This window comes from Eurosta solidaginis, chromosome 5 (genome assembly GCF_040869045.1).
Source record: "Eurosta solidaginis isolate ZX-2024a chromosome 5, ASM4086904v1, whole genome shotgun sequence".
In the NCBI taxonomy this organism is placed as follows: Eukaryota; Metazoa; Arthropoda; class Insecta; order Diptera; family Tephritidae; genus Eurosta; species Eurosta solidaginis.
The window spans coordinates 254,353,603-254,369,708 of NC_090323.1; the positions used below are offsets into that span (position 1 = coordinate 254,353,603).

Below are 16,106 nucleotides of genomic sequence, written 5' to 3' on the forward strand. Positions count from 1 at the left end.
CTTAGAGAGAAAAAAACAAATCTGCAAAAAAATAAAAAGTTTTCGAGATCCTTCCTCGTAAAATACAAAATTTTTTATATTTTTACAAAAAAAAATGGAAAAAATCCGTAATGATTGTTCGTTATCTTTGAATCTGCAGGGCCTAGCAAAAAGCGTTGTATACACAGTTTATAGAAAACTTTATTACATTTTAAAAGCTTCAAACTGTTTTGAAATTGCTCAATTTGTTCTAGAAATATATATGATTAAGTGGACCCAATTTTTTTTTTTTTTGGAAAAAATCGTTATTCGTAAATATCCCAAAAACGTTACCATAGAATTAAAAACAACCTTGATTTTCGGAATCAGGGGTAATTTTACAAAAGAATTTCATGATGGCGTCTCTGGTGCAAAAAAAAAAAAATTGGAATTTGTGATCCAGTGTAATAAAAGCCTGGTTGTGTGTGAATAATATGTCCAAATAGTAAATATGAGTATTTGTATCCAAATTTGTTTTGTAAATATGTCTGCATATGACAAATATAAGCTTCTTTATATCTGTATTAACTGGAAATGTGTAAATATGTAGGCAACATACTTATACGTTGAAATGCTTAAATACTTAAGGCAATCAAATACAAAACTGTATGACAATTGCTGTCGCACATTTGACAAATGCTTATGGACAAATATAAAGGCGCATATCGAAGAGTTTGCTAGTAAATAACAACGCAGTAGTGAACATTTTTATGATCTCGATAAATGACTAGACCTATTTTAAGTATTTTTTACAAGGCAGTGTACATAAACCAAATAAGAACAATAAAAACTGAGATTCAGGTTATTAATGAAAAAAGAGAGGAAAAAGACTGGCAGAATAAAAGACAAAGCAAGAAGAAGTAAGACAGAGAAAATGCGAATTACATTGATGATAATGAAGGGGACGATGATGATATGGGAAGGTGAAAACGGTGTTGGTAAGCCAACTCTTAGTAGAAATATGTAGAAAAATTTAATAGGCAACTTTTTTCTGAATGCGAATTCGCTGAATTTTACTAAAGGGTTTAAGATACGACTTTATTCTAATTAAAATTCTCTGCCGGTGACGAATTTTGTCAAAGAATTTTAGACAAATTTGGTTTTTTACGGAAATTTGTTAGCATGCATGAAAGAAAATTTGTTAGTACCCTGCAGAAATTGCTGAAAACTTCCGCTAAATAATTGCAGAAACATTTTTTAAAAGGCGCTTATTAACTTTTGTAAAATTGTATACCGTAACCAGTTTTGCTGACGAATTTTACTGAAAATTCTAGGATGAATATTTAAGTTTTTTCTGCGAATTAAAATTTGTTGTAAATTTTTCCAAAAATTTAAGGCACTGTTTCAGGTCAATCAAAACTCGCGCCAAATTGTAACGAATATCGCCAACGAAATTTAGTCATATTTTATTGGGAAAGAAATTTTGCCGCTAAACTTCTTTGAAGACCTTTAGACAAATTTTTGGGGGAATTGTAATTTGATAACGCGGTTGTTGCTAAATTTTAATTATAAATATTTTTTGACGAATTCAACTGATTCAAAATTCTTTGGCGAATTGTTTCAAAATTCTTAAACGACCTTTGGCAAATCTCGCAGAAGAATTTTAGATATATAAGCGAACTAAAACACGCTTTCGAATTGTGCGGGACTTCGGTAACGGATTTTGGTCGAGTTTTTTAGCTTACTACTTAAGCTTCGACGAATTTCGCTGAAAACTGCTAGGTGAGCTTTGGCGAAAGAAAGTTCATTCGAAACACTTGGAAGAATTTTTGAAAAAATTTCCCGAAATATCTAAAAACAAATTTTGGGGGGAATGCGAATTTGTGCTCGAATTTCTCTTGCAAATGTTAGTTTGCTGGTGAATTTAATTTAACAACTAAAAAGCGCTTGCGTATTTTGTTGAATTTTTTAAACGAAATTTAGGAAATTTTTCAATTAGACGAAAATTGTCTGGTAAATTGAGGAAATATTTTTTAAATAAATTTAAAAGGACTTGAACGCCACAAACGTTTTGAATTGAATATCGCTAACGAATTGTCGAATTACGATAATTTATTTTTTGACAAATTTTTTACCGAATGAAAATTTCTTGGTGAATAAGTCTTTTGTAAACATTTATAAGCCAAATAAATTTCTCTGGCATGTTGTGTGAAAATTCGCTGACGAGTTTTAAGAAAAATTTGTTTAGCGTATATTTTTTTTACCCAATGAAAATTGGTTGGTGAGTTTCGCCTTTTATAGGCGTACTTAAATTCGCCGACGAATTTCAAGTCACATTTTTATACGGACTCAAAATTTGCCGTCGAATTACAATATAGGGTTTTATGCGATCAAATTCATTCAGAGCAAGACGAATTTTGGACGAAGACAAATCTTGTAGTACATTGTTGCTTTGCGTAGCCATCTTCAAGTTTTTATTCAGGAACAAAGTAATTTTATTGGTTATACTAGCTGACCCCGGCAAACTTCGTTTTGCCCAAAATATATTGTTTTAATGAATTAATTTCGAGACTTCTAGTTTGGGTTAGAAATTTGTGAATGCTAATAACTTAGGTTATAAATTTATTAAAATTATTATTTCAATTAAATTCAGAACGCTAAGTATATTTGTTTCAGAAAATAAAATTAAATTAAATATTGTATCATTGAATTCTATTCATCTTATTGCACCCTATAAAAAGGGCAGAGTAATTAGTTGCTCAATTCAAAGCTGCACGATACACAACATTTTTAGTTTTTTGATCTGGAGCGTAAATAAAAAGTGTTGATGGTTTCCCAACTCGGGAATACGCTACATATAGTCTGAAAAGCATAACATCTCTTAATTTATGCCACAGACTTGCAACGACTGTCCTTGTGACTTGTTAATGGTAATCGCATATGCAAGTGTCACTGGAAACTGAATGCGCCTAAACTAAAATGGCAAATCATTTGAAGTCAAGGGTATTCTCGGAATCAGGCATTCCTCTCCCTTGAAGGATCTTTTTAAAGGCTTTGTCATTATCAAATTGCTCACAAGCTTGGTTACAATCAATCTTATTCCATTACACAGTTTTGATGCATGCAGATTACGAAGCATAATAACTACAGATCCAACTTTGAGACGCAAATTGTGAGGTGGCAAATCTAAAGAATCTAAAAATTCTGTAGGATAATTTAATATATCCTCATAATTATCAATTCGATCGATTGATTTGTAGAATTGTAATTCTTTGGTTTTGGATCGTCCAATTTAACTTATTAACATCACTATTTTTGGCTGCTAAAATTGCGCGTTCACTCAACCAAGTTAGGTTAAGATAGTTTTCATCAAAGAGAGTAGATTAATAAGAGGGAGCATTGTAGAGTAGTTCATTCGCCACAAAGTGGGACGGCTGCGACTCTGGATTAAAAAAGTCATAAGCCTGGCCATTCGCGCAATTTTAGTGATGTAAATTGCAAGGCGCCAGCGCCAATGCCGGTGCCAGCTCAATGGTAGCTCAATGACTCCAAGCGAATTTTTGACTCTACTCAGTAGTGAATGCGTAGTACATTTCACTTGCGCTATTGAGTGAAACGATTTTTGTTTGTCAGGCACGAGTTTGGTGTTATTGGCGCTACTGGAAATGATGACACTGAGCTGATGACGGTAGCGCTGGTAGTTCAGCTTTTGAATCAGAGAAAGAATTGATGATGTAAATTATTATGGCTTTGGCTATTATTGGCTGTGACTTTGAACCAAATAAATGCTGCGTACATAACAACCGGAGTCATTTTTGAGTTTTATATTTAAGATTAATGCACAATTAATATGGGTGTATTTGAGCAGCCAAATAATAACAGTAGTATTGCTAAAGTGCTACTTAGTTGATGCAATGGCGCTAATTTCCTAGCGATGATCAATAGATTGTCAACATTTCGTTCAACGAACGCTCTAAAATTGTGCTGAAGAACGTTATGCGCTATTATAAAACGTAACACTGCTGCAGCTCGAGCACACCCTATATCGAGCAAATAAGAAACAAATAGGCAAATTAGCTTTTTTACAAATCGCTTGGCTGAGATTTTCAATTGTTGATTTAACTTAAGCTGTTATGCCAATATTTTTCAGCCAGCTTATTTTCAAATAGGTAATTTTTCCAAAGGCAAAATAAATTACAGAGTTATACAGCCTTAAAAAATTAGGGGGATAGCATAGCAAAAGGTATGGTGAATTTCTCTTACAGCCGTCCTACAATTTCCACAAAGTTTTTGAACTCTACAATGCGCCATCTTTTGGCTGAGATTTTCAATTGTTGATTTAACTTAAGCTGTTATGCCAATATTTTTCAGCCAGCTTATTTACAAATAGGTAATTTTTCCAAAGGCAAAATAAATTACAGAGTTATAGAGCCTTAAAAAATTAGGGGGACAGCATAGCAAAAAGTATGGTGAATTCCTCTAACAGCCATCCTACAATTTCCACAAAGTTTTTGAACTCTACAATGCGCCTCTTATGTTTAAAGAGTATTTGCTGCTAGTCATATAATGCTACCTACGAATATTATAGCATGAACGGGTGACATCTGTAATCAAGAGTTGCTGCTATTCAACACTGTGCGTAATACGCGAGGATGGGATTCACCACGTGGAAAGAAATCTTTCTCATATAAAATAGCATGGTTAATCCCATACCCGCGAAGTAATCATTGTTTACTATATAATTTGACAGCTTAAATTGAAGTTATGTTGCGAATAGTGGAAGACACTCGAATTCAGTGAAAGAAGGCACCCGAAAGGAGTGGAATGAAGAACAGTAGGAAGAGCAGAGTTGCATTGCATTAATTTACCTTCAAACATTGTAGCAATATTAAGGATAAATTTAGAAAAAATAATTAACCACTTGAGTATAAGCAAACATTTTCTTTCAATTACTGCAATTAAAGTGTCCTAGATGCTATATATTCCAAAATTATAGCATTTTATGTCTGTTTACAAATTTAAGTAAGTAAGTTAAAAATTGAACTTGAATTTCCCTAAAGATTTCCGTAATATAGCCATTAGTATGTTTGTGTGTGTGTACTAATTTTGAGCGATCAGCTGTTAGTTGCGCTACTTGGTAAAGTTTACTATGGAAGGAATGGCATGAAATATTGCTTGATAATATGTTTTGAACCTTCTTGTTACTTCTAGTCACCCAGCGGTATAAAAAATACCCTTTACGAATGCCCTTTTCAACAGCTTCCATTTGATATCCATATTGTATAAACACATTCTAGTGGTAGCCGGGTCCACGTTTTGGGCTATATCTCGAGACCCCAGTCATCCAGAGGTTTGAAAATTGTTCTGCAGTAAAGCACTCATCAACAGCTTTCATTTAAAATACATATTGTATAAACACATTCTAGTGGTACCCGGGTCCACGTTTTGGTATCAGGACTCTAGGTACCCAGCGGTATGAAATATAGCCTATAGCCTATTCGGGTACCTATATAATATACCTAAAAAAATTTATAAAAGTTGGTCCATTAGTTTTCAAGTTTTAAGCATCCGAACATACACTCACCACGATTTATTTTTATATATATAGATGTATGTGTGCATTCATTTTCAGTCATCAACACTAGTAGAGACTATAAGAGAACTAGCTCAATATAATTTTTTTCACACTTCCTTTCACTACTGGGTAAACAAGTAAATGAAATTTATCGACATTAGGGCTGCAGTCAGTAGAGGTAATCATTGCATGCGCAGTAACTAATGAAAATACAAAATATTAACAACACCTCTATTCTTGTACGCGGTTCAACATTTCATTAAGCTTTTAGTTAGTAAATATAAAAACTAATAATTAAATTAATCTGAAACTAAACGAAAGTAAAAAGAGCAAACAAGAAAAGTGTACTGTGTTGTTAATTAATTGTGAAATTGTTTATTATTTGCAAGCGTTTTAATTGCTTTGCTTGCCTAAGGAGTTCCTATCGAATTTCACTTAAAAGGGCTTAACGTTGCCAAATAGACTGAGTAACTGAGAACAATGCTAATGAGGCACAATATTTATACGCTTGAAATTGATGAAGTTCCAGTGATGCAGGTATAAGTAAAAATAATTGTTTATTTGTAAAAAGTTTGTTAAGAGGAAATTAAGGAAATCGAGTCGGTGTAGATCCTTAGTACGTGCCTACTAAAGTCTAGTTTGAGATTGTAAACGTGAATATTATATTTACGGCAATAAATAAAAATATATAACTTTGTTTTGTGCTTGTTTTTCTAGTGTTCTTTGGAAAGTCTGCCTGTTGTGCTTTTGTGTTTTCATTATACTCAGCGTGCTTTGCACACAGAGTATATTAACTTTGATTGGATAACGGTTGGATGTACAGGTATAAATGAATCGATATAGATATAGACTTCCATATGTCGAAATCATCAGTATCGAAAAAAAATTGATTGAACCATATCCGTCCGCCCGTTAGCACGATAACTTGAGTAAATATTGAGATATCTTCACCAAATTTGGTGCACGAGCTTATCTGTACCCAGAAGAGATTGGTATTGAAAATGAGCGAAATCGAATGATAACCACGCCCACTTTATATATATATGTAACATTGTGGAAAACACAAAAAACCTGATTATTTAGTAAATAATACACCTAGAATGTCGAAATTTGATGTGTGGACTGATTTTGAGACTCTTGATAAAAATTTGTAAATTTTTTTTTAAAATGGGACTGGCACCGCCCACTTGTGATAAAATCAATTTTACAAATATGATTAATCATAAATCAAAAACCGTTAAACCCAGCGTAACAAAATTCGGCAGAGCGGTTGCCTTTACTATAAGGAATGCTTTGAAGAAAAATTAACAAAATCGGTTGAGGACCACGCCCACTTTTATATAAAAGATTTTTAAAAGGGTCGCGGGTGAATAAAATAATCTACATCTTTGCAAAAAAGAGCTTTATATCAATGGTATTTCATTTCCCAAGTGGATTTATAACAATAAATAGGACAAACTTCAAATTTAAGAAAATGGGCGTGGCACCTCGCCTTTTATGACTAAGCAATTTTCTATGTTTCGGGAGCCATAACTCGAAGAAAAATTAACGGATCGTAATAAAATTGGGTACACACATTTTCCCTATATCAGGAAATATTTCTAGGAAAAATGAACGAGATCGGTTGAAGACCACGGCCAATTAGATATAAAACAAGTTTAGAAGGTTTAAAAGGGTCGTAGACTAGAATAATAAGCTATAACTTAGCAAAAAATAGTTTTAAATCAATGATATTTCACTTATCAAGTTTTATTGTAAGAGGAAATGGGGAGAAATATTTTAAACGGGCGGTGCCACGTTTTATGTAGAAAAGTAATTTATCTGAAATGAAATGTACAATTGAAGCTCACGCTGAGTATATAATGTTCGGTTACACCCGAACTTAGACACTTTTACTTGTTCTTTTTATTTTTTTATATTTAAGTTAAATTTTACATGTGGCTCGTGTGCCTTCTGTCGTGATATTGCATTTTCCCATTTTGTCAATATTAATATAGCTTTTATATTTTCTTTCACTTTGTCATCTTCAAAGAATGTATAGTATATATAGATATACATACATAGTATGATAATGTAACCCCAAGCTTGTCATAGACAACAATGACTAATAAAACCACGGGAGATCAAAAACCCGCTAATTTAATTTGAATTAATTCCTTACATTGTTTTAAATTTTATCAGAAGGGAATTCTTTTTCTGTGAAATGAAAAAAAAAAAATGCATGAATTTCTTTTCCATTACTTATTATTTTGTGAAATCGCATACTTTTGAAACCATGTCCAAACGACTTCCAAGACCAACATAAAAGGATTGTTCGATATCGATTCGGAATCTTTTCAGGCTCATTTCGGAATCAATTTTTTGGCATAGTTTGCTAAATATTCCATAGTTGTGTCCGCGGTTATTTCTGCACCATATTGGAACCAATATAGGAACATCTCGTGATATTTGTAATGATGCGGGATCGCTTCTTAAGAATTAGCTGATTCTCAAAATTTATCCGAATACGAAAAATCACGGCATCAAAAATGTAATTGGCTCAAAAAAAGTCACTGCTTCTAAGTAAAAGAACACTAGTGGCAAAAATCTTATTCTATAAAAATCACTTGTGACAAAAAAGTCATATGTTATTTTCCAAAAATCACTTGTGATATAAAAAAAGTTGCCGATTTTGAATAAAGAAGCACAAGACTCAAATCAGAAAATCTGGAGTGACAAATTGTCACTAGCGAGGAAAAGTCACATGTTTCAAAACAAGTTTCCTATGCGGTTGACCTTTATGGAAAAAGTCTGAAAAGATCACATATTGTTTTCCAAAAATTACCGGTGGCATAAAATATCTGATGAAAAAAGTCACTCGTGACAAAAAAGACATATGCACAAGTTTCTGAAACGTTTAAATGGAGGTATTTATAAAGATGTTCCTGGACCATCAACATCGATAATATTACCCGAAGCCTTCGGTTATTATCGATGTGGATGGTACTAGGTTAGTTTTTATAATTACCCCCATTTGAACGTTTGAGAAGCTTGAACATGTGACTTTTTCGTTTCAAAGCAACACTAGTTTCAAACCATTGACCATTATAAGACAGATGACTTCTTTCTCGGAACGGAACATGTCACGAAGTGATTCCGAAAGGACGTAGCGCATTGTCCCCGATAAAATCAGTGAAGTGACTTTTTAACTTAAGGCAACCAGTGATTTCGAAATTATTCCAAGGAAAACTCCCAGTAAGCATAGAGCATGATCCAATGAAAGTTTTTTTCTTAAACCTTTGACTATTTTGCCCAATTGACTTTTCTTGGGCCCGCAATAGGTCCCCGCCTCAGAAAATTGAGCTTAATTACAAACACTTGTGCCAAAAAGCTGATCCCAAATAGTTTCAGGTATTAAAATAACAGTAGAGAGAAAATTATAACATTTTCAGTAAAAGTTTTTTTTGAAACTTTTGACTAATATGAAACAAGTGACTTTCTAACGCGCTGTGACTTTCACGTACCAATTGATTTTTTTGACTTATTTCAAAACTGGAATATTTTCTAGGACCTGAATATTTCATGAAGCTATTCCGAAATTATACCAAAGATGGTATATAATTTACCTCGAGAAAAAGATAAGTTGGTATTGTCAGAAAAAGGGGTAGTCCAAAGAAATATTCACATGTTCCAATAAAAGTTTTTTTCAAACCATTTACTACTTCCGACAAGTGATTTTTTTAAACCTACAAAAGAGCCAATCCAAAAAAGTCAACGCTTTCAAAATACCACCAATAAAACCAGCTGAACGCCATATCCAATGAATAGCCATATCCTCCAACAATTTTTAACTCTTTTAATATAAGCGACTATTCTTGAATTGATTTTTTTTGCTTATTTGTGACTTTTCGGTCAGTTATTTCAAAACCGGTTATTTTTATCTGAAGCGAATGCTTCACGAAGTGACCACAAAAATTGTAAAAAAGTCACGGGTTTCAAATATCACTTATGACGAAAAGTCACATATTTCAATAAAAGGTCTTTTTAAATCATTTTCTATTATGGAAGAAGTTACTTCTTGTCATTTATGACATTTTAGCTTCCAAAATATTCCGAAAATAACTCCATATTGCTTTCGAAAAGACCTTTAAAAAAGTACCAATATGGCACCGAAACTGGAATAGTCTCAAATTCATTGCAAAAACAATACGAAAAAGTTGCGAAGTTAACGCAATGCTTTGAAAACACCTTATGTTATTCCAAAATGCTACAAAAACGCTCGAAATAAAACCTGTGGTAATTTAACATTAACGCAGGTAATCATCTTCTCGGAAGAAACTCTATGCGGAGTGGCAATGATTCTGAACTAAAACTTTGACGTTATTACAGAGCTACCAATCTAAAGAGTTAGAAGTTGTGGGTTGAGCGATTGAAAAATGCATCCTTAATTGCATTTCTCTAATCGCACAAAAGTACCGCTAACGCCACTTCATGTTGCTATTATAGTGCACTTAACTGTACTTACCTACCGTTATCTTTAAGACTCTTTGGTAAGACTCACCTATCTTTCTTAAATGCTTCTTCCTTACTTCCGCTCCAATTAATTAATTTCTGATTGAGTTGGTTCATGCACTCCAATTAGTCATGTGCTGATGTCTGCACTTCAGCCCCTCGTTCAACTGGGTTTACGTAATTAATTTAATTAAAAGGCCATACAACTTGCCATTTAATCGAAGCGCAGTTGATTAATTTTGTCCCATGGGCTACTACTATTTTTACTTTATTAATGTTGTTATTTTATTTTTTCCTTTTCTTTTAATTACAGGATATTGTACCTATGGAACAAGTGAGCTCGATGGTTTCAAACGGTGGTGGCAGTGTAACCATGCAACGCGACGACGAATATCGAAATCGTATCATGAAAAGTAAGTGTGTCTTTATGCATACAAGCCTTGAGAGCATGCTATCATTAGTGTTTTCAGCACCTAACACCCGCTAGTCAATACCTTTTTCGTATCCGAAATAGCATGTTGTTGTAGTGCAAGCTTAGTACTTTGTTGGTATGTCGCAAGCAGAATCCATACAAATATCCATCCATCTAAGTATATTTTCCAATATACAGGTACACACACGCCCACACAGATTCTCTTACACATACTTGCATACATAAATTCATTTAGCGAATCATCTGCCCATTCATCACTGTATACACATTTGGTGTGCCGTGCTCAACATTCAACCATAAACCGCTATTCGTCATTCGCCAACTCAGGGTCCTATTGCTGTGTGCCAAAGAAACTGTATTCATTTTCGTGCTCGCTTCCATATGTTTTTAACAATTTTCAGTGGCAGATATTGTTGTCAGCAACAGCAACAGCACCGCCATCACTTCATCACATTGAAGGCTCCTCATGCGCTTCGTTTGTTTCGTCCATCACATTCAACAGAGGTGGTGATGTCGGAGGTACTCATTTAATTTGCTTCAACATCTTGAGAGCGCGCGCGTTTTACTATTGAGCTTGTTTCGTCCAACCGTCTTCCGACCTGCCGTCTAGCACTGCTTGCTCGTACTTTTAACGTTAACAATCCTTCAATGTACACAGTAGAGCTAAAAAGTTGACATAGTTTCGTTTCCGCCGACATGTTTCGGTTACTTACTCTTTTTTTACGGTGATTTTCAGTCCTGCACACCGGCCTACATGTAAATATCTAAATAAGTCGCAGGAAGTGCTTACAGTTTAAGTTACAGTTACGTGTAAGCTTATAGTTATTGTTAGGTTGACAGTTACAGTACCTTACACTCTAACTGTACACAGCTACAGTTCCAGTTATATGTACAGTTACAGTTCCAGTTCAAGTTACATTCACAGTTACAGCTACGATTACTATTACACGGCATCCGGTTCCATATACCGGAGCGACTCTTGCTTTTCGCTATCAAGGGCTGGGCTGTCATTTCAGTCTAACCCAATTTAATTTATATAATAATTACATTTAAAGTTACGGTTACATTTATGATTACGCTTCCCAAGTATATGAAACTCAAGTTTCTCTTCATCGTTATCATATTGGTCTTAGTGCTGGCGTCGCAGGTAGCCAGATTGCATTCCATAGCAAAGTACTTAAGTCGGTGCCTTCATTATATTTGAAACTTCTCGTAGCCGAAATAGATAGAGACTCTAAAGCATATGTAGCTCTCCTTAAGTCACCGCACAGAAGTCGATACTAGGCAAGACAAACAACCCACCCTTTTCTACGGCCTAAAAGCATGATTAGTAAGTTGGCTCGGCAAGTGTCGTTTGTCTTCTGAATTCTCGTTCTAGAATGCTTTGCTAAAGATCTTCAAAATGTAGGACAGGTCCTCCCAGCATACTACTCTACTAAAGTAAACCCTATCTGAGATAAGATGTCTCTATGGTGTTATAAGGAGGAATTTCCTCTAACATTATTAAGACATATGATTGTTATGATCCAAACTGCCTTAGAAGTTTCACACTAAATAAATCGAGCTCCACATTTATAGTCGCACCTGTAGACGGGCCTACATTCTGTGCATTGCTTTTTATTTATAAATTTTTTTTTCATTCTCGAGATAGCAATTATCAACAACATCCTTGAAATGCACGACATGCTTCTTGGCGGTGTACTGTCACTAACTGTTTATGGACACATAACCACAAACACAGTCAATTATATGCACGAGTATACCCACATTAGGGTGAGCCTAAAAATTAGGTATTTTTGATAGATTGATAATAGCATTATTATAATTTTCGCTTTGTGGAATACTTTGATGATAAAGAACTTTGGAACAACATTAATTTGCAAGGGCTTGCTCGAACTCCATGGAAAATAATCACCTCAACCACCAAATCCTACAGTCAATATATCAATATCGGAAAAAGCCTCAGCTTGTATCAATTGCCCCTCAGCAGTACAAGGCAAGCACAACAATTCGTAATCCGTGATGATTTGCTATCGAGAATAATCACAAGGTACCATATCCTGTCTGACCAATTAAGTGTGATATAAATTCAGTAATCTTGCACATATGGTTGAGAGCGAATCCACATGATTCAGACGATTTGGGTATGCGACCTAGGTACTCCTTTAAAACATATGTATATACAAATTTTCCTCTGGCAAGAATCGCCAATTCATCTGCTTAACCACCACCCGACCACCTCTACCCTCAACGTCCTGAGGCAAGTAGTTCACAGGCACGACCTACAACAAGGGTAGGTTTAAGTTTTCTATGAACCGCCGCTGACACCTCCGACGCCGTGACAGTTTTGCCACGCAGTAATCACAGTAGATTCGTAGATTCTACTCCCAATACTAGTAGGTCCTATCAATGGCCGCTGATACGACATGGTTGAAGGCTGCTTGGATGTCAATAAAATAAACTAGCACTAGCTCCTTGATCTTCAGTGAGCCTTATATTAATTCGAAAACAAACTGAAGAGCCCTATTTGTTAACCTGTCTTTGCAAAAGGTTCTGAAGATAGCCATATCTTTACGTAAAGTTAAACCAGATGTTAAAGCCTTTTAAACTGAGCAGTTCCGGCTAATCTTAAGCCTTTGTGAGAGATATGAGTTTTTTTTTTACACATTTGCGATGAACGTGACTTTGACCGTTTTACACTTAGGGGCCTGCCGGCGGCAAGAAATTCTGCAAGTGGTAATGTAGATAAATAAATTAATACAAATGTAAGGCGCGATAACCTATAAAGAGAGTTTAGGCCGAGATAGTGTAGTTATGAAGGAATTATGCCATTTGGCACGGAGACTTGTAGCGCTTAAAATAGTTAATAGGCCATGCTAGTGGGGAAGGATGACATTCCGTTAAGGCCGCTTATTACCAGCGGTGAAGCAGGTTTCCATCTAAAGTCGAGTAGAGATTTTCCCTTTGTTTTTTTTTAACTCAATATTAGCATAGAGCTTTACGAGCGCTACCCCACGCCTTAAAAATTAAAATTCGGCCACGTGAAAAGAAGATTTTATTAAAATGCATGGAGATTCACGACTATATGTTTATAAGTTTGCTATAACCTTTGTAAGTTGGATTACCTTAATGTAGTTTCATATGTACCCACCATAGGTAGGCATGTGCGTATGCATACCATATGTTGCACGAGTGCTTAAGTCGCAAGTCACGAAGGTGGTTAAGCGGATGGGAAAATGCTGATAATAGTGATAGGCGTATTTGGAGGCCAGGAAAGGAAGGCGTTTTTGACGGTGGCTTCAATGCATTGTTGGTACATACATATTTGATTGGCGCATGCAAGCAATTGCGATGCAGGTGAAAGTGACGATGCGGTGGAATGCATAGTGAATGCCAAAAAACACACACACACAAACAAATAGTCATTCACACAACTACAAACATTTACATGTAAATCCTTTATTTGATAGTGTGGTGTTGTCTATTTTATTCCATTTTATTTCCTTTTATGTCAGTCTGTAAAGTTGGTAATAGTGTTGGTATCGTAGGTAGTTTATGTGTCGCCATGTCGAACTATTTGGGTGTGTGTGCGTATTATTTTTCCTTTATTTGTTTTCATTCATGCATACATGCAGTTGTCTCTTTGTTTATGGTATTCACAGTAGTACTTACTACTTTTTCTATGACAAATGTTTGTTTGTATATGTTTTGTGTGTATGTGTGTGTTATGCCTTTTGTGTTTCGCATTTGGTGCATGAGGCTGTGCGTAATTAATTGAAATACTCCTTTTGTTTTTCTTCTATTTTTTTCAACATTTGTAAACCACTATTCGTTTTGATGATGAAACGTGGCGCGTGAACGTGAACGTTGGCGGTAAAACACTTAAAACACACAAATTGGATTTGTTATGAGAAAATGCTTCCTTTGAAATGAAAAAAAAAATCACAAAAAAATTACCAAAAAATTCACTGGATATGCATGAAAAATTCAAATATTTCAACTCTTTCATCTAATCGTTATTCATTAATCACGATAAAATATCTGCATGGTGATAACAATTTTTTGCTGATTTTGTGCATGTATTGGAATTGATTTTAGTACGTCGAACGGGTGAGTGCTATAACTGGATTAATGTATATATTTTTGTTACTTCGTCTGTAGTTTAAAGTGTTAGAGAAAACCTGTAGAAAGACCGTAGAAATTAATTTGCATTTGTATGTATGAATTATATTGTATTAGTAAATGAAATTATTTTTAGTTGATAATAAATCATTATTTGCATCTAAAAAATTTATGTTATCAAATAATTTGCAGAAAACATTTTATTAAAGTCTTTATAAGCGACTTTAGATAAAAGTTGAAAAACAGATGTACAATCTTAAATTAAAGACTCAAATTAAAAAGTCTGCTTAAAAAAACCATCAATTAGAATTTCCTTTTAATTAGCAACGCTCAAATTTGGAATAAAATAAAGCAATTTAGTCTATTGAGATAATTTTTAGTCAATGAATTGTTCTCTTCATACACTTAGATTCATTTATGCAGGCTTAAGGCTTATTGTCGAGATTAACATTTTAATTTTTAACTTGCAACAATTATTCACTTTAAATTTGAATGAAATAGTCTTAGTTGTACAAAAACGAAAAAAGAAATAAATTCAAATTCAAATTAAGATTATCGCCAATTACACTTTTTGATGCAGTGCAAACGTTTTTTATCTCGACTTAAATCATACAAGCAACTGAAATTCAAATAAGTGCGCTGGGATTATTAAGTCAATGATTAATCTGCATCAGAGAATGAAAATTTTTTTGTCATTTGAAACATTCGAAATTTTTATGAAATTTATATAGAAAATTTCTAACTTTTACAACATTTTATAACTGAGAAATTTTTTCGAAATTCATATAATATGATCTGTATTAATTTTTCTTCGAGATTTAAAACTTACAAATTATTTGGAGAATAAATTTAAATGTTTGAAATCTATTAAAAGCTCAAATTATTCTAAGAAGCGTTAAAAATAATATGCTCTATAAAATTACCATTTAAAGATAATCTGTTTTAAAAATCTGGTCTAAAATCTGGTAATAACTAAAAGTTTTACACAAGCTTTAAACATCTCTTGACTACTGTGACTTTTTTTGCTTTATACACTAGTTTTTATAACGTTATACGCGTTTTGTGCCAGATCCGAACGGCATCTGCAAGGCAGATGGATTTTTACTGAGAGCATTTCTGGCAGACATACACTCGTAGTGCTTGCTAAACACTGCCGAGGGGCGACCATGCTTAGAAAAAATTTCTTCTAATTGAAAAACCTTGTTTCTAAAATTTTGATGTTGCTTTGCCCGGGGCGTAAACACAGGGTCTTTGGCGTGGTAGGCGGAGCACGTAACAATCACACCACGGCGGTCGTTAAAAGAAAATTGTAAAATTGGCCCGTATAAAAAATCTGGTCTAAAATCTAGCTATCAATAATAAGGTTTTAGAAAACCTTAAAAAGTCTTAAGTTTTTGGTTTTTTTTTGACGATTGATGTGGTTTTCGTTACCTAAGTAGTAACGTGTTAAAAAATTTCAATCAGGTCTAGGAATATGGACAAAAAAAATTGATTAAAAATATAATATGTTATTAAAATTATTTACCT

The 16,106-nt window shown here is 34.1% G+C and overlaps 1 protein-coding gene across 5 annotated transcripts in view; it reads left to right on the plus strand.

Moving 5' to 3' along the window:
* The window catches only part of LOC137253265 (band 7 protein AGAP004871), a 264,640-nt gene that overhangs the window by 29,658 nt on the left and 218,876 nt on the right, over positions 1-16,106 (plus strand). For 3 of the 5 annotated variants that reach the window (XM_067789873.1, XM_067789870.1, XM_067789871.1), the window contains one exon: positions 10,338-10,437. In XM_067789873.1, coding sequence (XP_067645974.1) covers positions 10,338-10,437 — 100 coding nt within the window. Of the gene's footprint in view, positions 1-5,993; positions 6,071-10,337; positions 10,438-16,106 lie in introns of those variants that run through there. The other 2 variants (XM_067789869.1, XM_067789872.1) reach the window with 2 other exon arrangements.